Source organism: Saccopteryx bilineata, chromosome 3 (genome assembly GCF_036850765.1).
Source record: "Saccopteryx bilineata isolate mSacBil1 chromosome 3, mSacBil1_pri_phased_curated, whole genome shotgun sequence".
In the NCBI taxonomy this organism is placed as follows: Eukaryota; Metazoa; Chordata; class Mammalia; order Chiroptera; family Emballonuridae; genus Saccopteryx; species Saccopteryx bilineata.
The window spans coordinates 96020035-96047742 of NC_089492.1; the positions used below are offsets into that span (position 1 = coordinate 96020035).

The 27708-nt window shown below is 35.9% G+C and overlaps 1 protein-coding gene across 2 annotated transcripts in view; it reads right to left on the bottom strand.

Moving 5' to 3' along the window:
* Positions 1-27708, bottom strand: part of SOS1 (SOS Ras/Rac guanine nucleotide exchange factor 1) — a 117368-nt gene that overhangs the window by 57338 nt on the left and 32322 nt on the right. For both annotated transcript variants that reach the window (XM_066266964.1, XM_066266963.1), the window contains exons 2-5: positions 17902-18027; positions 7645-7776; positions 4532-4696; positions 2637-2846 (exon numbers count right to left, since the gene is read on the bottom strand). In XM_066266964.1, the coding sequence (XP_066123061.1) occupies positions 2637-2846; positions 4532-4696; positions 7645-7776; positions 17902-18027 (633 nt within the window). The remainder of the gene's footprint in view (positions 1-2636; positions 2847-4531; positions 4697-7644; positions 7777-17901; positions 18028-27708) is intronic.

Sequence of the window (27708 nt, forward strand, 5' to 3'; positions counted from 1 at the left end):
GGTACACTTCATTTATTCCCCCTACCACTTCATTCATATTTGAAATATATCTGCCAGATACACATCTGAATAACCATAATCTGTCAATTATTCTTTCTGGTAAATGTACTGTTTCATGAAAAAGGTGGCTAGTTCAGTTTGCAACTCAAACAATCATACAGTACTTTTCTTTAAGACAACCACCGTACTGTGGTATGTAGCAGAAGTGCCTTATACGAGCTTTCCACCTGCCTCAGCTTCTCACTAACTTGGGCTTTCTCAGGGCATGCCATGCTCTTGTTCTATCAGTAATGACAAAGAATCCACATAAATCCACAGAGTACCCCTTTACTTCATTCATTCATGGTAGTCTTTGGCTACTTTATTTTGATTACAAATAGATACACATACAAGAATACTCAATACAACACTTGGTAACTTCCATAAGATTTTCTATAGGTTAGATTCCTGGATAAAGACTTTTGTTACGGGATTTTATTTAAAATATCTATAGATATTTTCTTTAAAAGAGTATACTGGCTTACCCTCTGGAGTAACAGTTTTGCCAAACCCTTACAACACTGAATGTTTGGTTAATCCTAACTTTTAGAAAAAGGCTTAGATAATTGAAAAGCAAGTACTAATTTGTTTTTATCCAATCATTATTTTTTTTGTTGGATTATCAGTGACTATACTTTTTTGTCAAATCAACTTTGAGGCATGATTCATCTCCAGTAAGATACACCTATTTTAAATGTACTTTCTGATGAGATTTTTATGTTATTCACTTCACCATGATCAAGATACAAAACACTTTCATTACCATATGAAGTTTCCTTGTGCCCTATCCCTTTTAATCAGCACTACTGCCCCAGGAAACCAGTGATCTGCTTTCTGTCGCTATAGACTAGAACTGTCTTTCCTAGAATATTAAACAAATAGAATCATAAGTAGTCTTTTGTGCCTAGATTTTTTGCTCATGTTTTTGAGATTCATCCATATTATTGCATATATAACCACTTCATTCCTTTTTAATGCTGAGTAGTATCCCATTGTATGAACCTTTCACAATTTGTATATCCATTTACCTGTTAATGGATATTTGAGTTATTTCCAGTTTGAGACCATTACAAACAAGCTGCTATGGCCATTCATGAACAATTTTTGTATGGACATGTTTTCATTTCTTCTAAGTAAAAACCTAGGCATAGAATTTCTCAGTAGTAAGTTAATTTATGTTTAATATGATTCAAAACTGCCGAACTCTTTTCCTAAGTATTTACACCAGATTACATTCTTACAAGCAATGAGGGAGTTTTATATTACCCAAAGCAGTTGCTCCACATTATTTTTGACACTTGGTTTTGTTAGTCTTTTTAATTTTAGCCTTTCTAATGAGTGTCCAGCAGTATCTCATTGTGGTCTTAATTTACATTTTCCTAATGACTACTAAGACTGAGCATCTCTTGATGTCCTTTTGGCCACTGGTATATCTATTTTTTATAAAGTGTTCAATTTCTTTGCCCACTTAAAAATATCAGGCTATTTTTTAAATTACTGAGTTGTCGAAGTTTTTATATATTGTAGATACAAGTATTTTATTAGGTATATGTATTTCAAATAGGTTCTACCAATCTGTGGCTTACCTTTTTCCTTTTCAGACAATGTCTTTTGAAGAACACGAGTTTTTTGTTTTAACAAAGTCCAAATTTCATTAATTTTTAATTTTATAATTTTGGGGTTTTGTCCTAAGAAATCTGCATGTCCTCAACTCCTTTATTAGAACAACTTTATTAAAATATAGTTTACATACCATGCAATTCCTCCATTAAAGCAGTTCAATGGTTTTTATGGTGTATTTATAGATTTGTACATCTTAAAATCTATTCCTTTGTTTTAATGTCCATTCATTGCCATCACTGAAGCCCTAGTCTCTAGTAGTGAGCACTGTTTCTCCATCAGTCACCCCTGGTACAGTGGCTACAGTTCTAGGAATTACTAGAATGCAACTCTAGACAATCTCAACTGTTTTCGCTCTGTATTCCCTAGTACCCCATTAGATTGGTTTGATTACTATTGTAATATCAGTGACCCATTCTCTAATATTTAATGTTATTGGCTTCCTCTTTTGTGCTCTTCAAAATACTGTTGTCATACTTCTATTATGGTAATTACCATATGGTATTGGATTTGATTTTAAGTTTACATCTCTGTCTTAATTAGTTAAACTTGAGGGAAGGATTATTTTCTTATTCATTTTTGAATACTCATTGCTAAGTACAGCACCTAACAATATAAGCAGCACTAATGAAGTGTTGGTTAAATGACTTAAATTAAATAAACAAACAAAATCTGCTTAAATAAGAGCCTTTATTCTTTGGAGTACATAGAAGATTCTATGAATTTATTTGAACTTATACAACCAGTCTAGTTTAGATTTTGTCTTTTAATTTCTGATGTTTAATTTATTGACATGGTTGTAGCAACTTTATTTGTGATCATAGTCACTACTAATTTTATCTGATAACTAAAAAAAAATCAACAAATTAGCAGTCATGAAAAAAAAAATTAGCAGTCATGAACTATACAAATTCAAATTTCATTGGACATAATAAATTAATACATGCAATGATATACATGTATACGACGATACTTACATTAGTTGAAAACAATTTTGAATTGGAGACAAAGGGCTCTCTAAAAACTTTTATAATTAAATTTAGTTCCCTTATATATTGTCGAATTTCTGCCATAAATCCTTTTACCAAATCATAATAAGTTTGCTCTCCTGAGGTGGAAGGCTCTTCATCAGTTAAGGATAATATATTTATATCTTCTACATCTTGATGAAACATATCCATCAATACCTGCATAGTAAGAGATATTTTTAAAAGCATAATAAAATATGAATCTATAATCAAATTTGAAGTTAAGCACCCTAAGTAATTCTTTGAAGACAATTCTTAAATGACAAAAAGCAAATGCAATGATCTCTTCTTGGATATATTGCCACCACCCTGCCACAGCTTCTTTAAAACAGAATTTAACATCTGGTCTCACAAACTGACTTCTCTAAGTGCTTTATGAGTACTATTTGTCTCTTTTGATAATCTATTATTTTTAACTTGTTTGCAAATCCTACTTTGGCTTTCTCGCTTAGCTTTCTCTTTTCACACCCTCTACCATCACCACTTCATTCCAGGGCCTCACCACCTCATATTTAAATAATTCTTATAGCCTCCTTTGAATACAGTTGTTTGATATTGATCAAAACAAGTCCTGTTTTTCCCAAGAAGTCTGCCATTGTTACTCTTGCTGAACCCCATCATTCCCCTTCTGTGAACTGCTATATCATTATCTCCATAACACAATAAAATAATATCTTATCTTGTATGACTTTCTGCTTGTTTCATAAATATAAGAATCCCTTCATCAACTCTGAAATCTTGTTTTATATTTCTCTTGCATCTCTTCCCTATGTGAGCATGTAGTATATACTCAAAAAGATTTTACTGATATGATTCATTTAAAAGTTTCAAATATTTTATCTTCACTAAAAAATTACTTTAAAAACCAAGTACTTATTCATTCAAAAATATAAAAACATTTAAAATCCTTCATCAGATCAGGTTATTTTTTACTCTATATATTCACATTCTAAAAGAATAAACACTAAAACAAAATGAATTTAGTAAACAGAAAGAATATTCCAAATAACATTATAGTGAGAAAAAATAGAAAAAATGTTCATCAGAAAATATTACTGGGGGTAGTGAACATACAATATAATATATCTATGGATAATGTATTATAGAATTGCACATTTAAAATCTATAACTTTTATTAATCATTGTCACCCCAATAAATTCAATTAAAAATATTTTCTACATGAAAATCATTTTTATAAAATGAAAATACTGAGGCAGTATAGTACAATGACTAAGAACTTTAGACTCAAATACAGCTCTGGAGTTCAAATCTAGGCTTTGACACTTCTTGGACTATTTCAGCCCAATTTCTTTATCTCTCTGAAATTCAGTTTCCCTTTTATAGAATGTAGATATAGAGCATCTACTGTAGAGCGGTATAATAAAGAACAAATGAGATGAGCCACACATACTTAACTTTCAAATGTTTGCTTTAATATTACAAGAGTAAAATTATGTAAGTAGTACCTAAAGGCTAGATATTAAAATAAAACTGTCAAAGGTTTAGTATTTTTATATTTTCAAAAATTACTTTCAAGTAAATCGGTATTATTCTAAATCTTCTAATCCAAATAAATTTTTAAGGTATCATTAATATGAGGTTATTACTTTTATTAACCTTCCTTGAAGCAACACATAAAAATGTATGACTTGTTTAAACATGTTTTAAAACTGTATGTAATACTCTATTTTCATAAAGTGATATCTTGAGTACTTGCTATTAGATTACTATAAATATACCCTAACACAGGATATACAATTTTATTCTATCAGAATAGTATTCTGGCATTCAGTAAGTCACATAAATATTTAAGAACAAAACATATAGAAGATCAGTGTCCTACCTTATCAGCACACATTGCTACTTTAATATCTTGTTTTGTAATTTCATAATGCCGTATGTTTCGTACGTAATTCCCCACCAGCTTTAAAATGTCTGCAGAAATGTATTCTAATACTGCTACTATGTAAACAGAAACCTGGTGGTCAATTTTATAACCTAGAACCTCCTAAAAAATTAAAAGAGAAGTATGTTTAAAAATCATATACTATAAATTTGACACTGATTAAAAAGCATGCATACAATTTAGTTTAACTTTTACTGAGGCCTGTGATTATCAACAGCATTTAATTTTAAGTGGTTCATTTATGAATAATATATTAATTGCTATTTGAAAATGTAAGCTAAAAAAGGTAAGGCAAAATTACCTAATATCATGTAAAATGCTTAAGAAGTACAGATTACTAAATAGATAACACTTAATCCAGGAAAGGAAGCCCAAATTTGGGGAAGCAGGAAATGTTCATTGTCACTAATTCAGAATACTTGGAAATAAATATGATGAGAGAGGTTTCTTTCTTTATACAGAACAAGAGGTAATATATTATTGGTATATGGGAATATCTATTAACTTTATACTGTTATCCTTCTTTCCAAAGGAACCTGGGCTTTCCAAAACCTAATGGTATATTCTTGGTATCTGGACTGTTTCCATGGAAAAAAATTCATGCTATGTCCTACTGAACAATAGTGGTTATTAGCAGCATGTTAAATAATCCTATTATTAGACTTCAAAGAGAGCACAGGCCTTGTAGGGCCGATCAGTTCCTATAGAAAAACAAATTCTATTTTCTAAACAATCCAATTAAGGAAAAAAAAACTTTTAAATAAGCTTACTTATAAGTTGGAGACAGGTTAGATTTACCTTTAAGGACATGTAAAAACTACTAAATGTTTATAGTGACAATGATATATTAATAAATTGGAAGATCTATAATTAGACCACAAAACTATAAATTTAGGATCATTAATACAGCATACACATACCTTAATTTGTTAAGTCTCTTAGAATATACAGTAATTCAATATATGGATAATAAAAATCATGAAGAGAGAATTATAAAGTATGCAATTACTACTAGTTTAGGAATTTTACATAAATTGCACTTATTTCCTCAGACCATTTAGTAAGACTTTGGAAGATATTTCTATTCAAACAACTGGAGTACAAAACACAAACTTTTGACACTATTAAACATCATCTAAGAGTTTAGCCTTAAATCTTGGACAGATCAGCCTGACTGGTGGTGATGAAGTGAATACAGCGTTGACCTGTGACGCTGAGGACCCAGGTTCAAAACCCCACGGTACTAGCTTGAGTACTGGCTCATCTGGTTTAAGCACGAGGTCATGAGCTTGAGCATGGGATTGCTGAAATGATCCTATGGTCACTGGCTTGAGCAAGAGGTTACTGACTCAGCTGGAGCCACTTCCCCCATCAAGGCACCTATGAGAAGCAATCAATGAACAACTGAAGTGCCACAAATACGAATTGATGCTTCTCATCTCTCTCCCTTCCTGTCTCTCAAAAAAAAAAAAATCTTCAGATCAAAAATACCTGGGTTTTCTAACACTATCATTAGCGCCCTGTGAAGTTGAAGTAAAAGTTACTTCACTTTCTGCCTCAGTTACTTCATCTACAAACTGGCGATAATGATAATAACTTTGTTGAGTAATAAACTTAGATCATACATGCATACACAGCATTTTGCTTATATTATACTTTGTACAAAATTATTGACATCAAAGGCATTAAAGTTTTCACTCTTATAATACCTATATTTTTGATGTGTGAGTTAATCAATAGTTTGTTCACTGTATTAAATAAAATATAAATTGCATTATTACAGTTTCCAGCAGTCACTACTGCTGTTAGTTCTGGTGAGACTCAACTAACTGACTGATGAAAATGATAAGTTGGACTGGATGGTTTAGGTCAGTGGTCCCTAAGCCCTGGGCTGCGGACTGGTACTGGTCCATGGGTCATTTGGTACCGGTCTGCAGAGAAAGAATAAATAACTTACATTATTTCCGTTTTATTTATATTTAAGTCTGAACGATGTTTTATTTTTTAAAAATGACCAGATTCCCTCTGCTACATCCGTCTAAGACTCACTCTTGACGCTTGTCTTGGTCACGTGATACATTTATCCGTCCCACCCTAAAGGCTGGTCTGTGAAAATATTTTCTGACATTAAACCGGTCCGTGGCCCAAAAAAGGTTGGGTTCCACTGGTTTAGGTGATCTTTAGGAAATTTTTGTTAAAAGATTATACATAGCCCTTTGGCAGTCTAACAGAGGTCTCTCTGCATCTAATGATGTAAAGGATTAAGATCTGAATGATTTATAGGAACATTTAGGTCTAACCAACAGGAAAGGAGTTTTATAAATTATCTCTGAGGTTCTAACTTCTGAGATGAACAAACTCCACAATTACAACTTTTTTAGTTCTTTCAATTTGCTTGACTATTACTGTTGATATGAAAGTACTTTAAACCATGTTGCCCAGGCCCTGGCTGGTTGCCTCAGTGGTAGAAGGTCAGCCCAACATGTGGATGTCCCAGGTTCGATTCCTGGTCGGGGCACACAGGAGATAGGATCATCTACTTCTCCAACCCTTGTACCCATCTCCCTTTCTCTCTTTCTGTCTCTCTCTCTGTCTCTCTCTCTCTCTCTCTGTGTCTTCCCCTCTCATAGCCATGGTTTGATTGGTTTGAGAAAATTGGCCCTGGGCACTGAGGATGGCTCTGTAGAGCCTTCACCTAAAGTGCTAAAAATAGCTCAGTTGCAAGCATGGCCCCAGATGGGCAGAGCATCAGCCCTAAATGGGGGTCACCGGCTAGATCCAGGTAGAGGTGTATGTGGGAGTCTGTCTATCTCCTCTCCTTTCACTTGGAAGAAGGGGAAATAAATAAATAAATAAATCATGTTGCCCAACCTATACTTTCCTATTATTATATCATCCCTCTCTATGACATGAATTTCTGAAAAAATTAAAATGAGAAAATTTATTTTTCAGTTGACTCTATTATCCATAAAATATATTATTCTTAGTGTTTGAAAATTATGAGCTTTATTTTGCTTTTAAAAGGCAAAAAGGCAGTATTTCAGCTTTACCTTTAGTAAAGGATGAATCTTTTCTACTGGGAGAGATAAAGGGTTTCTTCGCTTCCTTTTTTCAATAGCCGACTGGGCATCAGCTATTGCCCATTTATCAATTGGATGAGGGAAACTTTTTTGAACACGTTCCTTGAAAAATAGAAAAATAATAACTAAGCAACAAATATATTAAATAGTGTTATTCACTTACAATATTCTTTTAAAATCCAGAATAGCAAAAGTATCTTTACATGTGGTATAACATACTACAAATATACTTAAGCTAAACGAAAACTATGACTGTCAATGTATTAGTTCTTAATTAGAAAATTAAGAAACTAAACATTTCTTGTATTATTTAGGGTGAAAATCACAATCTAAACTTAAGCTTCACTGTGATAAATTTATGACAAGAATAAGTAGATGCCATTTTAAACATTACTTATGTAAATATTCAAGGAACAATACCTAAGCTCAAGAAGTAAATATCTAAATCCAATTCTCACTCACTGTCCCTACTTTTAATACCAATTAAAAGCTAATGCAACATTTTGCACTTAAAACCTCTAAGAAATCTTTTCAATATCCATCATGCAAAGGTATTTGACTTTAAAACTATTTATAAGTCATAGAAATCAAAATTTACATTGGCAACAAGTCATTATTATTTTAACAAAATACTTCATTTTAATTTCCAGCACACTTAGTCAGTTAGAATTTTGGTTGAAAGTGAAAGAATTCATGTTAACATAAAAGCAGAATCTCCCTACTTTAAAAACTAATGTAATTTACTTCAAACAGAAGGTCCTCTGCATCCTCTCGTTTTTATTGTTTGTTTGTTTGTTTTTTTGTATTTTTCTGAAGCTGGAAACGGGGAGAGACAGTCAGACAGACTCCCGCATGCACCCGACCGGGATCCACCCGGCACGCCCACCAGGGGTGATGCTCTGCCCTCCGGGGCATCGCTTTGCCGCGACCAGAGCCACTCTGGCGCCTGGGGCAGAGGCCAAGGAGCCATCCCCAGCGCCCGGGCCATCTTTGCTCCAATGGAGCCTCGGCTGCTCGGCTGCGGGAGGGGAAGAGAAAGACAGAGAGGAAGGAGGGGGTGGGGGGTGGAGAAGCAAATGGGCGCTTCTCCTATGTGCCCTGGCCGGGAATCGAACCTGGGTCCCCCGCACGCCAGGCCAACGCGCTGAGCCAACCGGCCAGGGCCATCTTCTCGTTTTTAAAATCACCTTTTTAGGATACCATAACTAGCACCAGTAGAGGTCACTATTACATAATTTTAACAGGAATTTTGAATTACTCAGTATTTAGTAATACTACTAGATGGAATTAATCATCAGTCTTGATTATAAATCTAAATAAAATGTTCTGTCACTTGTTATTAAAAATGAAAATAAAAAAAATATTTTCATGTGATACAAGAGGGGCCACAGGTTGATGTTAGGACATGTTAAGAATAAATTTATAAATTAGGAATAGTTTAAATTTAACTCAAGTTTAATAAACTTTCTCACCATCTATATTCAAGGCTAAATCAGGTGCCACATATAAGTGATCATTTTAATTCTAATTAATGGAGAGACATATTGAAAGAAATTATTGTAGTTAAATATAGAGTTTACAAAAAAACAACAACAAAAAAATGGAGTTTACAAACTTTTCAAAAGCCTAGCTGTAAAGCTTTTTGCTAGGATACTATATCATCATATAATAAAGGCAACATAACGTTCCAAAATACTAGGGGAGTTTTGCTTGTGAAAAAAGAGAAAAGGAAAGGGTAGAAAGGAAAAACAAAAACAAAAATTATTTTCCTTCTTCATGTCAACACTTCAGATTTGCTATCCCCAAAATGACAAATATTTAGAACTAATTCTAGCATGGTTCCTGATGAAAATTTTTACACCGATGGCTTTAATTTGTGATTAACTGAATGGGCATAACCATGGTACAAACTTTATAACAGTATGGTGCTGGTGACTCAGAATAAGAAATAATACATTCTTAATACATTTGATATTACATCCTTACCCATCACACACACACTAAACTGAAACAAAGTTTCACAAAACAAAACATGCTCTTATACTCAATGAACTGATATTTTCCACTTGTTAAAAAAAATTAGCTGAGCAATGCACTAAAGTGATTTTAGGATCTAGAGCAGTGGTAGTCAACCTGATCCCTACTGCCCACTAGTGGGTGTTCCAGCTTTCATGGTGGGTGGTAGCGGAGCAACCACAGTATAAATAAAAAGATAGATTTAACTATACTAAGTTGTTTTATAAAGATTTATTCTGCCAAATTTAGCGAAAATCCGACATAAAGTACTTGGTAAGTAATTATTATTATATGCTTTAACTTGCTGTAACTCTGCTTTATAAATTTTATAAAGTAAAGTTACTTCCCTACTTTATAAATCACCATTACTGTGGAACCGGTGGGCGGTTAGAAAATTTTACTACTAACAGATACAAAAGTGGGCGGTAGGTATAAAAAGGTGGACTACCCCTGATCTAGAGTCTTAAAAAGCAAGCACTGCTGTGTAGTGGTAACAGAAGAGCAGTAGAAGAGAACAGAAGGTGAACTCGATCTGACAATTCTAATATACTTAACATATATTTTTGGAAAAAAACACTGGTGGAATTACAGAGGCAAACTGGAGGCAGAGGTTGGGGTGGAAGAAAAAGGAAATAGAATAGCAGTCCCGTCCCATCTCATTTACCCACCTAATTCCAAGTTTATCAATTGTTTTAAAAAAGAAGTGGAAAGAAAATCAGGAATGACCAAAGAGAACACAAGAAAGAAAAAAATAATAATGATGAAGAACACATTTTACTTATCAGTATATTACTGGAATCAAATTACCCAACTGTACATTTAGGTAATGCCAAGGGTCAGAATATATGGGAAAAGACTGGTAAGGTCAAAAAAGGTGCCTTGAATGTGGAAAGGCCAAGTTGAAAGAATTTCTTTATCTCGTGTCATGACAGAATTATGATTTTAGAGCAAAATAAAAATTTTTACAATTATTTTTTTAAATAATAAATAAATTTTACAATTTATTTTAAAAATAAAGAAGCCCGCCTGACTAGGCAGTGGTGCAGTGGATAGAGCATCAGACTGGGACGCAGAGGACCCAGGTTCGAAACCCTGGGGTTGCTGGCTTGAGCATGGGCTCACCAGCTTGAGTATGCAATCATAGATATGACACCATGGTTGCTGGCTTGAGCCCAAAGTTGCTGGCAAGGGGTCACTTGGTCTGCTGTAGCCCCCTGGTCAAGGCACACATGGGAGAGCAATCAATGAACAACTAAAATTAAAGGTTTTATATGTGTGGTTATAATGTGTGGGAGATTTTTTTGTTTTCTAGAAAGGTAGAAAATATAGACAAATTACTTGGGAAATCTAAATGTTAGTGGAAAACATTAGGAAATCACAAGGATTCTTTAGGACATAGAAAAACAAAGAAAGAAGGAAAAATAAAACAAAAAATTTAAAGAAAAAATGAATGGAAAAGGGAAACAAACTTTAAAAATTTTAGGATCTGACTCAGGAGGGAAAAGAAGTCTAAAATAAGGAGTCCAAGAAGGCCTGAGTTAAATGAAAATAAAAATGTATCAGTGCCTTTGAAAGTTGGTTAAATACAGGACACATAGGCCAAAAGGGATACAGAAAAGACATTACAAATGGAAATCATTCTAGTCAAACAGAGAGAAATAATAAGCACATACAATTATGAAAGAACAAGACCTAAAAAATTACATAAAGAAAAAACTTTATCAGGGACATATCTCAGAAGAAATATTACTAGTTTTTGCTTTTATTTTAAAAAGAATAAGTATAAAAAATGAGAGAGAGAACAAACCAAGTTGGAGCACAATCTTGTATACACAATCTTTAAACCTTATATTTTGAAAAGACAGGGCCAAATAATATGTATCCCTCCTCTGCATTCCCAGAGCATTTATATATACTTCCTATTTATCTGGAACACTGCCTGACTGATAATAGATACTTAGATACTGGTGGCATGGATTCGTGAATACTGGTTACATCAATAAAACAAAATCTCATTCATTTGGCCTATGATAGTTTTCAATTTGTAATGATCTGTAGTACAACTAATCAAAACTTTTTAATTACCAAAATTATAGATATCTATGTAATCCATCAGTTTTCAGATCCTTTTAAGCACCTATTTTCCTAAAACTATAGGACAACTAAAAATCATTTTTAGTTTTTCATTAAAACAGATCTTTTAGGGGCTGAATATTAAGCAAAACTGATATCCCACTTAGAATTATGCTTATACTTTAATGTAATAATGTATTCTTTAGGGAGATAAAAAGATCATATATTCCACTAGCTCAGACTGATCTATTTTTTCAATACATTTTTATATAACCCTCAAATTTTTAAAAATTTTGATAAAATCTCTCTCACCCCGAAATTTATTTGAAAGGTTTGCTAAATTCATGGCCTTTATTATTATTATTATTTTATTCAGTGAGAGGAGGGGAGGCTGAGACAGACTCCTGCACGTACCCTGACTAGGATCCACCTGGCAAGGCCACTAGGGGGCAATCTCTGCCTATCTAGGGCATTGCTCCCTTGCTTAGCCACTGAGCTCTTCTTAGCACCTGAGGTGGAGGCCATGGAGCCATCCTCAGAGCCTGGGGTCAGTTGCGCAAACCATTAGAACCATGGCTGCAAGATGAGAAGAGAGAGAGAAAAGGGGGAGTGAGAGGGGTTAAGAAGCAGCTGGGCACTTCTCCTGTGTGCCCTGACTAAGAATTGAACCCGGGACATCCACATACCAGGCCAACATTCTACCACTGAGCCAACTGGCCAGGGTGGCCCTTATTATTTTAAAAGTTCCACAAATGTTTTTTAAAACTTAAAGAAATAGCCTGACCAGGCGGTGGTGCAATGGATAGAGCATTGGACTGGGATGTGGAAGGACCCAGGTTCGAGACCCCGAGGTCGCCAGCTCAGTTTGAGCACGGACTCATCTGGCTTGAGCAAAAGCTCACCAGCTTGGACCCAGGGTCACTGGCTCCAGCAAGGGGTTACTCAGTCTGCTGAAGGCCTGCGGTCAGGGCACATATGAGAAAGCAATCAATGAACAACTAAGAAGTCGCAACGCACAACAAAAAACTAATGATTGATGCTTCTCTTCTCTCCATTCCTGTCTGTCTGTCCCTGTCTATCCCTCTCTCTGACTCTCTCTCTGTCTCTGTAAAAACAAACAAAAAAAACCCTTAAAGAAATAAAAAATCCTAATAAAGAAAATGGAAAATTATTTTCTGATAGAAGAATCTAAGACATGATTATATTCACCTAAATATCTCCATATCTCCATATTCATATCTAAATACCCTTCCAGGAATGGCAGAGAAAGAATATTTGCCTACTAATTGGAAAAGACCCAGATTTCCATCTTAAAAAACAACTCCATTCTACCATTCTGAGGTTAGTCATCTAATACAGTGGTCCTCAACCTTTTTTGGGCCATGGACCGGTTTAATGTCAGAAAATATTTTCACGGACCGGCCTTTAGGGTGGGATGGATAAATGCACAAAATAAAATTATGCGACCGGTGTAAAAACGGTGGTATTTTTAAATATAATTGTCGAACTTATGAGACAAGCGTCAATAGTGAGTCTTAGACGGATGTAGCAGAGGGAATCTGGTCATTTTTTAAAAATAAAACATTGTTAAGACTTAAATATAAATAAAATGGAAATAATGTAAGTTATTTATTCTTTCTCTGCGGACCAGTACCAAAGGGCCCACGGACCAGTACCGGTCTGCGGCCCGGGGGTTGGGAACCACTGCTCTAATATATTAAGGAAGGAGAATAACAACTACTCCACAAAGTTGTTGTAAAGACATAAAAATGTACATAACAGCACTTTGAAATTATGAAGTCACAGCCCTGGCTGGGTATCTTAATTGGTTAGAGCATGGTCCTGATACACCAAGGTTGCCGGTTCAATTCCCAGTCAATATGAGAATTAACTAATGAATGCATAAATAAGTGGAACAACAAATCAATCATTTCCCCCTTCTCTCTAAAATCAATAAATTTAAAAAATGAAATTATGAAAACCCTATTACACAGCTAACTGTTATTTCTATTATTGTCATATATTCTCTTTCAAAAATTTATTCTCAACCCCAAAGCCAGCTCACTATAATATCACATGGCTATATCTATCTAAAGGGTCCAGGTTAAGTGCTTAAAATAACAAGATAGGACATAGGGTAAACACCTTTGATATCACAGAAGTTTTCTGAGTATTAAAAAACTATGAAATAGCCTTTCTTATTTAGTCTTAAGTACCTATATATTGATTAAATCTGTGCATATGGAAGACTAAGAGACTCATTAGTAATTTCCAAGAATCCGTGATCTCCTTCAATACTAGAAAATTATAGATGTTTCTATAATAATTAAAAGGAGAAAATTAGATAAACATAAGTATAGTACAACATATCTGGAAAGAGCTCTTTGAGTATGCAACGTTACCAAACTAGCAAATTCCTGGGATGTACCAACATTGGAATGATAAGCAAGATAAGACCTGTAAATCCATTTTAGTACAGTAGACATTGGGTTAGGCTCTGCATTTTATAAACACTGTGGGAGAACCCAACTAGAATCCAAAAGAGCAAATGGAATTGTTAAATGAGTCAGCTAACCAGTTTCAGTCAAGATCTACTCTGAAGCCCAATGTAATTAGTTCCTGAAGGAAATTATGAATAAAAGATATTTGACCTTATAATTCAATGGGAAAATGGGATAAAAATGTGTGAGATCTACTTTGAATTACTTAACTAATCAAAATAAATTGCCATTCCATAGCACACAATCTTTTCTTCAGCCACAACCTCTGTAATTCAATGTTCCTTAATACCTCTTTGCTCAACTGAAATCTAAATCTTTCCTGAAGACTTCTTCAAGTAGGAATTGCCCTTGTCTCAAAACCTACATGAAGGTGGATTTAGCATCTTTTCCATTCTGCAAGTTGCTTCAGGAACACTACTTTTTTCTACTTCATGTAAAGTCCTGCCACTGTCCTGTGTGACTTTAATGTCTATATTAAGGATACATAAAATACCATGGCCCCTTAATTCATTATGTCTAGTCCAGCCACCACCACATAGCCACACCCTGCTTTGTAACCATGTGACCAAAGAAATCTTAAATTCCAACCACTGTCTCTGATCCTAATCTATTTTTCTATGTCTCTCACTCAGGTATTCTAGTGTTATCCATTCTCTGACCTTATTAGGAAATCCAGTACTTTGTTCCCTACATATTTTTCAAATCTGCCTGCTCTCTCCTACCTGGAAGAATAGTGTAGCGGTATGCATGACCTCAAAGATTAGACTTTCTGGGTTAGACTCTTGGTTACACTATTTATCAGCTGTGACCTTGGGTAACTTATTCACTGTCTTTGTGCTTTAGTTTCCATATTTATTCATTCAACATAAATTTCCTGAGTGCTTTCTCATTGCCAGTTCTAGGTGGTAGGAATCTGACAGTGAACGAGAAAAAATGTCCCTGGAGTTTACATTCTGGTAAGAAAAAAAATAGTACCATCTTCATGGGGTTATTAAAAACTTTAAATGAAATATAAAACATAGAAGTATTTAGATCAGTGCATGATACTATAGCAAGCACTCAAACATTAGCTATTATTACATTTCACTTTTTTCCTAATCCAGTTTAGATTCTCTGATGTTCTTTTCAGCAGAGTTTCTCATTGGATACGCCTCAGTCCTCAGGGGAACAGCAGACCTGGTATTGATAGAGATACCTCCTTCCCCAGTAACTGTGCACCTTAAAATTATTATTATATATATATATTTATTAAGTGAGAGGCGGAAAGGCAGAGACACAGACTCCCCACATGTGCCCCAACTGGGATCCGTCTAGCAAGTCCCCTACCCAGCGATGCTCTGTCTGTCTGGGGCCACTGCTCCATTGCTCAGCAACTGAGCTATTTTAGTGCCTGAGGCGAGGCCATGGAGCTATTCACAGTGTGTGTGGCTAACTTGCTCAAACTATTAGAGCCATGGCTGTAGGAGAGGAAGAGAGAGAGAGAGTGAAGGGTGGAGGATAGAAAAGCAGATGAATGCTTCTCCTGTGTGCTCTGACTGGGAATCGAACCCAGGACTTCCACACACTGGGCTGACTCTCCACTGCTGAGCCACCTGGCCAGGGCCATTATTACAATATATTCTATGTGAGTTTTTGCCCTACTGTTCTTACACTGTATATCCATGGTGAAATACCATTCAACGCAACTATTTTTCTTTTTTTGTGCCCACACTTGAATATGGCAAAAGAAATGTCACAGAAACCCAAAGATCTGTACAATTATACATTTAAGGTCATTAAAGTCAAATGATCCTCCATCATTGCCATAAAACTACTTTTATTTTTCTAGCTCTATTTCTCATTTTCCAGTACTTCAAATCTTATTTCTTCTTCTCTCAAACTTTTGACTCCTTTAGAACTCACTTTAGATGCTTCTGCTTTTGAGATGCTAACCCTAAGCCCCAAAGCCTATGTCATTAGTTTGCTCTTTTAAAATGTCCCACATCCCATTTACTCACAGTATATCACATTAGGTTACTGCCCATATACTTATATGGATCTTTACTAAACTATAACTGCTAAAAAGAAATGCCATCCTTGAAACAGATTATAGGTGTTCTTCCTAGATTTTTAGTTGTTTCTCTTCTTTTCAATGGGTAGATAATCCACTTACTATCTAAAATACATGTCACACCTTAAGATCAAAAAATGAATTAAGCCTGACCAGGCGGTGGCGCAATGCAGGGGTCACCAAACTTTTTACACAGGGGGCCAGTTCACTGTCCCTCAGACCATTGGAAGGCCACCACATACAGTGCCCCTCTCACTGACCACCAATGAAAGAGGTGCCACTTCTGGAAGTGCGGTGTGGGGCCGGATAAATAGCCTCAGGGGGCCGCATGCGGCCCGCAGGCCGTTAGTTTGGGGACTCCTGGAGAGCGTCATACTGGGATGTGGAGGACCCAGGTTCAAGACCCTGAGGTCACCAGCTTGAGCATGGGCTCATCTGGTTTGAGCAAAAGCTCACCAGTTTAGATCCAAGGTCACTGGCTCAAGCAAGGGGTTACTCGGTCTGCTGAAGGCCCACGGTCAGGGCACATATGAGAAAGCAATCAATGAACAACTAAGGTCTCGCAATGAAAAACTAATGATTGATGCTTCTCATCTCTCTCTGTTCCTGTCTGTCTATCCCTGTCTATCCCTCTCTCTCTGTCCCTGTAAAAAAAAAAAAAAAAAGAACTAAAATGTTCTTGAAAGGATAGTTGGCTTTACAAAACAAAAGAAATAGTTGGACATATTCTACTCTTAAAAGTCTGTGTGTGGGCTGACCAGGCAGTGGTGCAGTGGATAGAGCATCGGACTGGGATGCAGAGGACCCAGGTTCAAGACCCTGAGGTCACCAGCTTGAGTACAGGCTCATCTGGTTTGAGCAAGGCTCACCAGCTTGAGTCCAAGGTCACTGGCTCAAGAAAGGGGTCACTTAGTCTGCTGTAGCCCTCCAGTCAAGGCACATATGAGAAAGCAATCAATGAACAAATAAGGAGCTGCAACGAAGAATTGTTGCTTCTCATCTCTCTCCCCTTTCTGTCTGACTGTCCCTATCTGTCCCTCTCTCTCTGTCTCTATCACACACACACAAAAAAGTCTGTGTGTGTGTATCATCATTCTAAGCATCAAGAAGTAGTGTTTAGAGGTCAATGAAAGTTCATTTTGGGCCTGACCTGTGGTGGTACAGTGGATAAAGCATTGACCTGGAATGCTAAGGTCACTAGTTCAAAACGCCAGCCTTGCCTGGTCAAGGCACATATGGGAGTTGATGCTTCCTGCCCCCTCTCCCTGTCCTTCTTTCCCTCTCTCCCCACCCCCACCTCTCCTACCTCTCTAAAATGAATAAATTTAAAAAATAAATAAATAAAAAGTTCATTTTAGATTAAAAGCAAAACACGAATGGTCTGACAGCTAAAACATGAACAAGCTATCATACTCCCAATACAAAGTTAAAATAAATTTCAACTTCAATTTTTAAATATTATATATATGTATGTACACACACACACACACACACACACACACAAACTGAAGAGCAAACTCTTTCCCCTTCACAATAAACACAGAGATCAGATATGTATAAGGTAAATACAAGGCAAATTTATCATACCTCTACATCTGAAACACTTCGGGGCTGAGCTTGGCATAGCATATTTAATAATTGCAAAATTAATTCTTCGACATACTGAAGAGCATCATCACTAGACTCAAGAGTAGGATGAACTTGCCCCTGGACCTATAAACAGAAAGCAAAGTAATTAAAATGTAGGTTTGTTTCATCTAATTAAACAAACAAAACAAATAATTGTTTTAAATATGGGTTTGTACTCATGAACATGGTTTGACTCACAAATTCAATTTTTTAAGGCTCTCAGTCAAGTCTTTTTCATTTTTTAAACTATCTTTTCTTAATATCATTGACAAAATCTACTCTATTCTCATTTCTTTGCTCCTTTTCCATATTCTTGTAGAATTGTATCTTCCTCCACCCCTCAAATGTGGATTCTATCTTTGTCTTCTCTTTTACTATCTTTCCCAAAGAAATCTCATTTTCTTCCACATTTTATACTATCTTCTGTGTGTATGATTCCTAATCTAATCTAGTCCTGACTTCTCACTTGAGTTTTAGATCCAAACTTATTACTTCCTAGATATTTCCACCTATCCACCAAAACCTGAAACATGGGGCTGGGGTGGGGTGGAGAACTTACAAAAGTTGAACAAGAAAAACTGTATCTCACACATAGAACTGCATCTCACAAATGTGGTGTGCGTGTAGGTCGGTGTGGAGAAAACAGTACAGAAAGCCCCTGGTTTCACTAAGCTCTGGTCCTGGAAAATATAGCTCTAATTGGGGATTACATTCCTGTCCAAGGTGCCAGCATCACAAATGATACCTAAAGACTTACAAAACCATACAATATTAGAATTAAAAGGGGCTCATTTAGAACTCATTTTAACTCATGACCTCTATTTAGCAGATAGCTAACTAGTAAGTACTGAACCTGGGCCTCCTGGCCTCTAGATTGGGATTCTTTCACTAAAGCAGAGGTTGGGAACCTATGGCTCGCGAGCCAGATGTGGCTTTTTGATGGCTGCATCTGACTCACAGACAAATCTTTAATTAAAAAAAATAACAAAAATATAAAACATTCTCATGTATTACAATCCATTCATTTCCTACCGCTCATGTTCATGTTTGCAGGTGGCTGGAGCCAATCACAGCTGTCCTCCAGTACAACACCAAATTTTTATTGGATAATGCGTAATGTACACGGGTCGTTGTATGGCTCTCACAGAGTTACATTTTAAAATATGTGGCGTTCATGGCTCTCTCAGCCAAAAAGTTTCCTGACCCCTGCACTAAACCCTTGACTTTCAAACCTGAAGGAATCTGGGAGTACCCTAGTAGCCCCAACAGCATAAGGAGTAGAATGTCCATAAATTGTATCTATTGAATATATAGTGGGCTTCTATATAAATTGTAGCTTGAAATATGTTGTCATGCCCTGACCGGTTGGCTCAGTGGTAGAGTCTTGGCCCAGCGTATGGTAGTCCCGGGTTAGATTCCCGGCCAGGGCACACAGCAGAAGTGCCCATCTGCTTCTCCACCCTTTCCCCCCCTCTTCTTCCTCTCTATCTCTCTTTCCCTCCTGCAGCCAAGGCTCCACTGGAGCAAAGTGGGCCCGGGCACTGAGGATGGCTCCATGGCCTCTGCCTCACGTGCCAGAATGGCTCTGATTGCAGCAGAGCAACGCCCCAGAGGGGCCAAGCATCGCCCCTTAGTGAGCATGCCGGGTGGATCCTGGTAGGGAGCATGTGGGAGTCTGTCTGTCTGCCCCCCCCCCGGCATCTCACTTTGGAAAAATACAAAACAAACAAACAAAAAAAGAAATCTGTTGTCATAATTAAACACTGGCATGTCATAAATGTAAACACAGTACTACAATCTTTACAATCTCAAAAGGTAAAATCATTTTACCCATTTTGAACAGGTAAAAATGATATTGATCACACAAAGGATCACAATGTATTATAATACTAAAGATACTAAAAATCCAACATAAAGCTAAAATGCTAGAGATAAATATTAACATAAAAATATTTAATTAACAATAATTCTAATTAACATTAAAAGTCCTTTGAGGATGTGGTTTAGGTACCTCAAAACACATTTTAGAAAGTGTTCATGCACAGTGGCCAAGACATGGAAACAACCAAAAAGCCCTTCAATAGAAGACTGGATAAAGAAGATGTGGCACATATACGCTATGGAATACTACTCAGCCATTAGAAATGATGACATCAGATCATTTACAGCAAAATGGTGGGATCTTGATAACATTATAAGGAGTGAAATAAGCAAATCAGAAAAAAACAAGAACTACATGATTCCATATATTGGTGGAACATAAAAATGAGACTAAGAGACATGGACAAGAGTGTGGTGGTTACCAAGGGTGGGGGGGGAGGGAGGACATGGGAGGGAGGGAGGGAGAGAGTTAGGGGGAGGGGGAGGGGCACAGAGAACTAGATAGAGGGTGACGGAGGACAATCTGACTTTGGGCGAGGGGTTTGCAACATAATTTGATGACAAAATAACCTAGACATGTTTTCTTTGAATATATGTACCCTGATTTATTAATGTCATCCCATTACCATTAATAAAAATTTATTAAAAAAAAAAAAAAAAAGAAAGTGTTCATGAAAGTGTAAGTTGATTAGGTTATTAAAAAAAATGACAATGTTTTTGTTTTTCAAAGAAACCCATGGAAATAACATAATTCTTCATAATTGTGGTTCCATCTCCAGCTGCTTCAATTTACATGTTATGTGAAGCAATTCAAACTATTTTCAGTTAGCTAAAACATGGCAGGCAGTTTCATTTACACTGTTTTCCATGTCTATCATTCATTCTCTTACTCTTTCATTTACTTAAATTTGACTTTCAAACCCAGATCTCAACCTCATTTGGGAAGACATCCTTGTTTCTTGTCTTTTTCTAAGGCAGAATTAATCTCATTCATTTACCTGATTTATTGAACCTATTAAATACCAAACCTTCTATTAGGTGCTGGATATATATGCACACCTCATTTTATTGTACTTCACTTTATTACACTTTGCAGATATTGCAGCTTTTACAAATTGAAGGTTTGTGGCAACTCTGCATTGAGCAAGTCTATTGATACCATTTTCCAACAGCATTTCCTTACTTGTGTCACATTTTGGTAACTTGCAAAATATTTCAAACTTTTCATTATTATTATTGTATGTTACAGTAGCCTGTGATCAGTGATCTTTGATATTACCACTTAATTGTTTTGGGGTACCATGATCTATGCCCATATAAGACAATGAACTTAATAACTGTTGTGTGTGTTCTGACTGCTCTACTAACTGGCTGTTCCCTGTCTCTCTCCCTCCCCTTGGGCCTCTTTATTCTGATAGACACATCGATATTGAGATTAGGCCAATTAATAACCTTACCATGGCCTCTAAGTGTTCAAGTAAAAGGAAGAGTCACACATCTCTCACTTTAAATCAAAAGCTAGAAATTATTAAGCTTAGTAAGGAAGCAAGCGCAAGGTAAAGCAGCAAATGCTATTGTAGAAGCTGCAGCAAATTATCCAGATCTAGTTAAGATAATTAATGAAAGTGGCTAAGCTCCACAACAGATTTTCAATGTAGATGAAAAAAAAACATTGTATTGGAAGAATATGCTAACTAGGACTTTTACAGCTAGAGAAGTCAATGCCTGGCTTCAAAACTTCCAAGGATAGGATGCCTCTCTAGTTAGATGCTAACGCAGCTGGTGACTTAAAGTTGAAGCCAATGTTCATTTACCATTCTAAAAGTCCTAGGGCCCTTCAGAATTATGCTGTAGCTACTCTGCCTATGCTCTATAAATGGAGCAGCAAACCCTGAATGAGAGAACATCTGCTTAATAACATGGTTTACTGAATATTTTAAGCCCACTGTAGATTCCTTTCATTATAGTTCTCATTGACAATGAACCTAGTTACCCAAGAGTTCTGATGGAGTTGTATGAGATTATTGTTATTTTCATGCTTGCTAACACAACATAAATTCTGCAACCCATAGGTCAAGAAGTAATTTCAACTTTTAAGCGTTATTAAGAAAAACATTTTGTAAGGCTTTAGATGTTATAGGTAGTGATCCCTGTGACAGATTGGGGCAAAGTAAGTTGAAAACCTTCTGAAAAGGATTCAGAACATTCATGATTCACAGAAAAAGGTCAAAATATCAAATTTAACAGGACCTCAAAAGAAGTTGATTCCAACCCTCCTGGATAACTTTGAGAGGTTGAAGCCTTCAGTAAGGAAGTAACTATAGACATGGTAGAAATTACAGGAGAACCAGAATTAAAAGTGGAGCCTGAAGATGTGATTGGATTGCTTCAATCTCAAAACTTTAATGGAGAAGGAGTTGCTTCTTATGAGTAAGGAAAGAAAGTCGTTTCCTTGAGATGAAATCTATTCCTGGTGAGGATAGGATTTAGAATATTACGCCTGACCTGTGGTGGCGCAGTGGATAAGGCATAGACCTGGAATGCTGAAGGTCGTTGGTTCAAAGCCCTGGGATTGCCTGGTCAGGGCACATATGGGAGTTGATGCTTCCTGCTCCTCCCCTCTTCTCTCTCTCTCTCTCTCCCCTCCTTCTCGCCTCTCTAAAATGAATAAATAAAGTCTTGAAAAAAAAAAAAGAATATTACAATAAATTTAGTAGATAAAGCAGTGGAAGGGTTTAAGAGAATCGACTCCAATTTTGAAAGAAGTTATACTGTGGTAAAACACTATCACATACTAGAGAAATCGTTCATGAAGGATCAGCCGATGCAGCAAACTTCATTGTTATCTTATTTTAAGAAATTCTCACAGCCAGCCCAAACTTCAATAACCACCACCCTCATCAGTCAGCAGCCATCAACATAGAGGCAAGACCCTTCAATAGCAAAGCAATTACAACTCACTGAAGGCTCAGACTTCAGAGGATGTAAGGTAGCATTTTTAGCAATAAAATATTTATTAAGGCATGTACGTTGTTATTTTAGATATAATGCTATTGCACAGTTTGTACACTACAGTATAGTATAAGTACAACTTATATATTGATTAGCAAACCAAAAAATTTGTGTGACTCATTCTACTGTCCTATTTGTTTTATTGTGGTGGCCTTGTACCAAACTCACAATATCTCTGAGGTATGTCTGTATAGAGATGAATCAAAAGTAGTCCCTGCTTATATGGACCTAATATTCTACTCTGGTATATGGAATCAAATGAACTGTATATAACCACAGTGCTGAAAGTCTATGGTTAAAAAACAAACAAAAACTTGATAGTATTTCTAATTCAGGCACACAGAGTTCAAATGTTCAGTTTGACACCTTGTTTGAATGACATAAAGTTTGAGAAATTCAAATTCAAAATGTATTATTTGTTGATGGTTATTAACAGCTAAACAACATATTTGGCAAATAATGCACAATGTCAACTGTTTTTCTAAGTTTCTGGACATTATATCTCTTCTTTTTTTCTTTTAGTAAGACAGACAGACAGACAGGAGGGAAGAGAGATGAGAAGAATCAACTCATGGTTGTGGCACTTTAGTTATTCATTGATTGTTTCTCATATGTGCCTTGACTGGGGGGCTCCAGCCAAGCCAGTGACCCCTTGCTCAAGCCAGATACCTTGGGCTCAAGCCAGTGACCTTTGGGCTCAAGCCAGCAACCATGGGGTCATGTTGATGATCCCATGTGCAAACTGGCGACCTTATGGTTTTGAACCTAGACCTCAGCGTCCCCAGGTTGATGCTCTATCCATTGTGCCACCATTGGTCAGACTATATCATATCTTAAACCTGTCAAATTAGGGTCTCAAAGTTCATTTATACAAGAGACTAATAAATTATTTTACTTCTTCAAAAAAAAAAATACTTCAAAACCTGACTGAAAAACATGAGCAATGGTAAATGTTTAAAGATAAGCAGAGCACCAAACCCTGAAATTCACAGACTCTGCTCTATTTTTTCAAGGAAGATACCATTCTTTAATGAACAGACAGAAGTAGCATTGCATTTCCATACAGAGAAAGTAAAAAACACTTCTATGAGATAGTGTTACAGATAGTGTTCCATTCCTTCTAAATCACTGGTTCTCAACCATTCTAATGCCGTGACCCCGCAATACAGTTCCTCATGTTGCGGTGACCCCAAACCAAAAAATAATTTTGGTGGCTACTTCATAACTGTAATTTTGCTACAGTTATGATTCGGAATGTAAATACCTGATATGCATTATGTATTTTCCGATGCCTTTAAACGACCCCGCTGGGGTCGTGACCCACAGGTTGAGAACCGCTGGTCTAAATGGTACTCAATGATATTTAATAGATCAAATGATCCAAATTATTCAAGATTATACAGAATAGGTTACCCTACTAAATCTCATGACAGACTTCTGAAGCCATCTACAGCTGATGTTCACTGAGAGAGTAGGTGGATGTTGCACACATGCAATTAAAATAAGCAATTAGAACTGGGTTGAAACTAGATGTGAGTTTTCCTTTACTTGCATTTTCCAAAAATATTATATTTTATACTTACATTTGCCAACATAGAAAACTTCATATACTTCTTTAAATGCAAATACTTTAGGTAATTTAAGTAAAATAAATGCAAAATTTTCACTAAAATTAGTTGATAGCCATCAATAAGAATTTCATATGATCATGACAGTTATTCTTTTAAGATACAATCATCAAATTCAACTAAAAATGCCACCCATTAAATTTTAAACCTTCCTTAAGGACTGTCTGCTTCTATTTTGTCAGTTCATTTTGTCTCTAGTAATTTCTAACAGATTCAGAAGCAATTTTGTTGGCTATTATTGCCAAATTTTGTGGAATCTGTAAAAGCAAAGAGATTAGGTCGAAATCAATTCCTAGTTTGATATATGAGTCTTTTAAGTGTATCCAGGAACCCCTTGGGTAAACTGCTAGAAAATACTATGTTGACTTCTGATGAATCTTTAATAGCCCTTTCCAGCTAATGGCTCTCTGAAGATTAGAAAGGCTTCTAGATTGTTTTTGTCATAGCTTGAGCCCTGATTTGCTACTTTTATTTATAAATATAACAGGAGAATTTGAAATAAAACTGGTACTCTCAAAACCTTTATGACAGTAAACAATAAAGATTTGGATTGTTAAATCTTTCTCAGTGTTATGATTGTTTAGTCAATGTTTGATGCTTTAGATGCTTATTAATTCTTCTCATTCTGAGGTTTATTTAAAAAAGCAGAAATCTTCTGTAAAAAAACTTTAAAGACAAAAATAAAACAAGTTAGAGAACTTACATCTTTTCCATAAATAAAACTGGACTAAAATATTTTTTCATTTCTTGGGGCCTATATGGGGTTCTTTGTTTCAGCCGCACTGGCAAACTAACAGTTATGTAGCCCTTAAAAAGAGTAAATTAGAGCTTTGCCATTTGACAGATTTCCACAAGGTATTCTTGTGTAAGACAAAAAATCAGAAGTACAGGGAATGATCGACATACACAGATTACAGATATACATTTGGGCATGAACATGACAACATGGAGAAAAAAATGAAATAATATAACCTGGGTTACAAACATGTATTAGAAGGTCTGGCAGGTGAGGGGTGGGATGAAAAGAAAGAAAAAAAGGAGATGAACCAACTATCTTCACTGCCCCCCCAAACTACTGAAAATAATTGTGTCATATTTATGTACTTTTACAAGTACATAATATTTACTTTTGTACATAATATTACACTTTTGCACATAAATGTTACAAAATGTATGTATATGTGTATACAGCTAGTGCTCGACTTACGACCACGATTGGTTCCGACAGACCGGTTGTAACACGATTTGGTTGTAAGTTGAGTAGGCTATATGTACAATACTGTGAAATGATGTTATAAAAATCTTTAAGTCATATTTTATCATAATTTTTTATTATTGTTATATATCATAATTTTATTTGTTCATTTTATATCATTTGTATCATCTCTACACCATTTGTTTCTTATTTTTACATTTGTCAGGTTTAAGTAAAACACTGCATTACTAGTACAACTGGTTTAATATTTGCAAAGACAATTTCCTCTTGGTAGACATTTTGGGAGGGGTTTGATGCAAAATATCCAAGACACAAAACACAAATTGCTGTACCGAGTCTGGGATAACAGTTGAAATGGTGCACGTGGAGATGGTAGTGCTGCTGGAAGCTGGTCCGCACTATCATACGCCCAACTGGGCAATGCTTGTGCTGCCAGATGCGGAGCAGTCATGGCTAGCGACTGTGGTTGTCGTGAGTTGCATAGGTCGTAAGTCAATCAATATATGTACATAAAAATAAACATGAAAAATTTTCATTTCATTTAAGTAAATTGTTTCATGATTTTTTGCTGTGTGTACATTAGTCATGGGAAAGACAATATTCTAAGTCCTTTCCCACAGAAAAGAACTACACACATCAAATTCCAAACATGTATCAAGTGCCAAGTTCATATCATCTTTCATTTGTTTTGTTCTAAAAACAATACGTATGACCTTCCCAAACAAATTTTTATGACTTTGTGATAACAGAGTTCCCACCAATAAAACAAAGAACTGACTCAAGAAAAGAATCTCTGGTTTTTTTGTTCTTCTTCAAGCATCTTCTTAATCTTCACACTCAAGAGTTTTCTAAATGTTGCAGAAATCCCTTATCAGTAATGCCCAACACAGGTAGGAGTGCTTTATAAAATCCCCCACCCCCAGTGCTTCTATCCATCCTATCCTATTTTAAGTTCCAATCCCATCCCAAGAGGCATCTTTAAAGCTGGCGTAGAAATTCATAATACATGTGTGCCCATTGCCCATTCTTTGTCAGTTTTCTCCAAAATTCCAAAAGGTGGTAGGCAGTCTGTGACCTGAATATCTTTCTAGTAAGGTTCATCAGTTGATTGCTTATAACCTCTAAGCATTAGATTCTAAAATCTAGTGAATCAAAGGCATAAATTCACATTCAAATTTCTTCAAATAGTCCCAGTCCCTTGATGTGTGATCACTAACAGTAAATTGATTTACTAAACAAACTAAATAGATTTCTCCATATTTACACTTTTATTTCTAGAAGGAAAAATGGTTGCTGTCATTGGTGAATTTCACTTATAAATGTAATCTATTATCATACTTTATTTTGTTGTTGATTGATTTTAGAGATAGAAAGAGGAAGGGAGAGAGTGAGAGGGAAGTATTCATTTGTTATTGGCACTTAGTTGTGAACTCACTGGTCACTTCCCATATGTGCCCTGACTGGGGAACGAACCAGCAACCTTGGTATTTCAGGATGACACTCTAACAGACTGAGCTAACTGGCCAGGACCATTTTCATACTATCTGAGTAAAAGAGGCTATGTCCAAAATATGATACATGTACACACACGGATGTGCCCAACAGATACTGTGCTAGATACTAAGAATTTGTCATAGACATAGTCCTTTCCCTCTCACACCTTAGAAATATAGTAGGGAAACAAGACATTAATCACAAAAATAACTACATAATAAGAGGCAGAGTAATAAAGAGTTTAATGTGGACTAAATTGTCTCAGTTCTTTCAATTACCAGGGTGTAATCTTGAGCAAATTAATTAATCCTTCTGATAATATTATGTATCTGTACAGTCAGTTTTACTTAATGTTAGCTGTAGCTACACTGTTCCTTTTTTTTTTTTTTTTTGACAGAGACAGTGAGAGAGTCAGAGAGAGAGACAGATATGGACAGACAGGAAGGGAGAGAGATGAGAAGCATCAATTCTTCGCTGTGGCTCCTTAGTTGTTTAATGATTGCTTTCTCATATGTGCCTTGACTGGGCGCTACA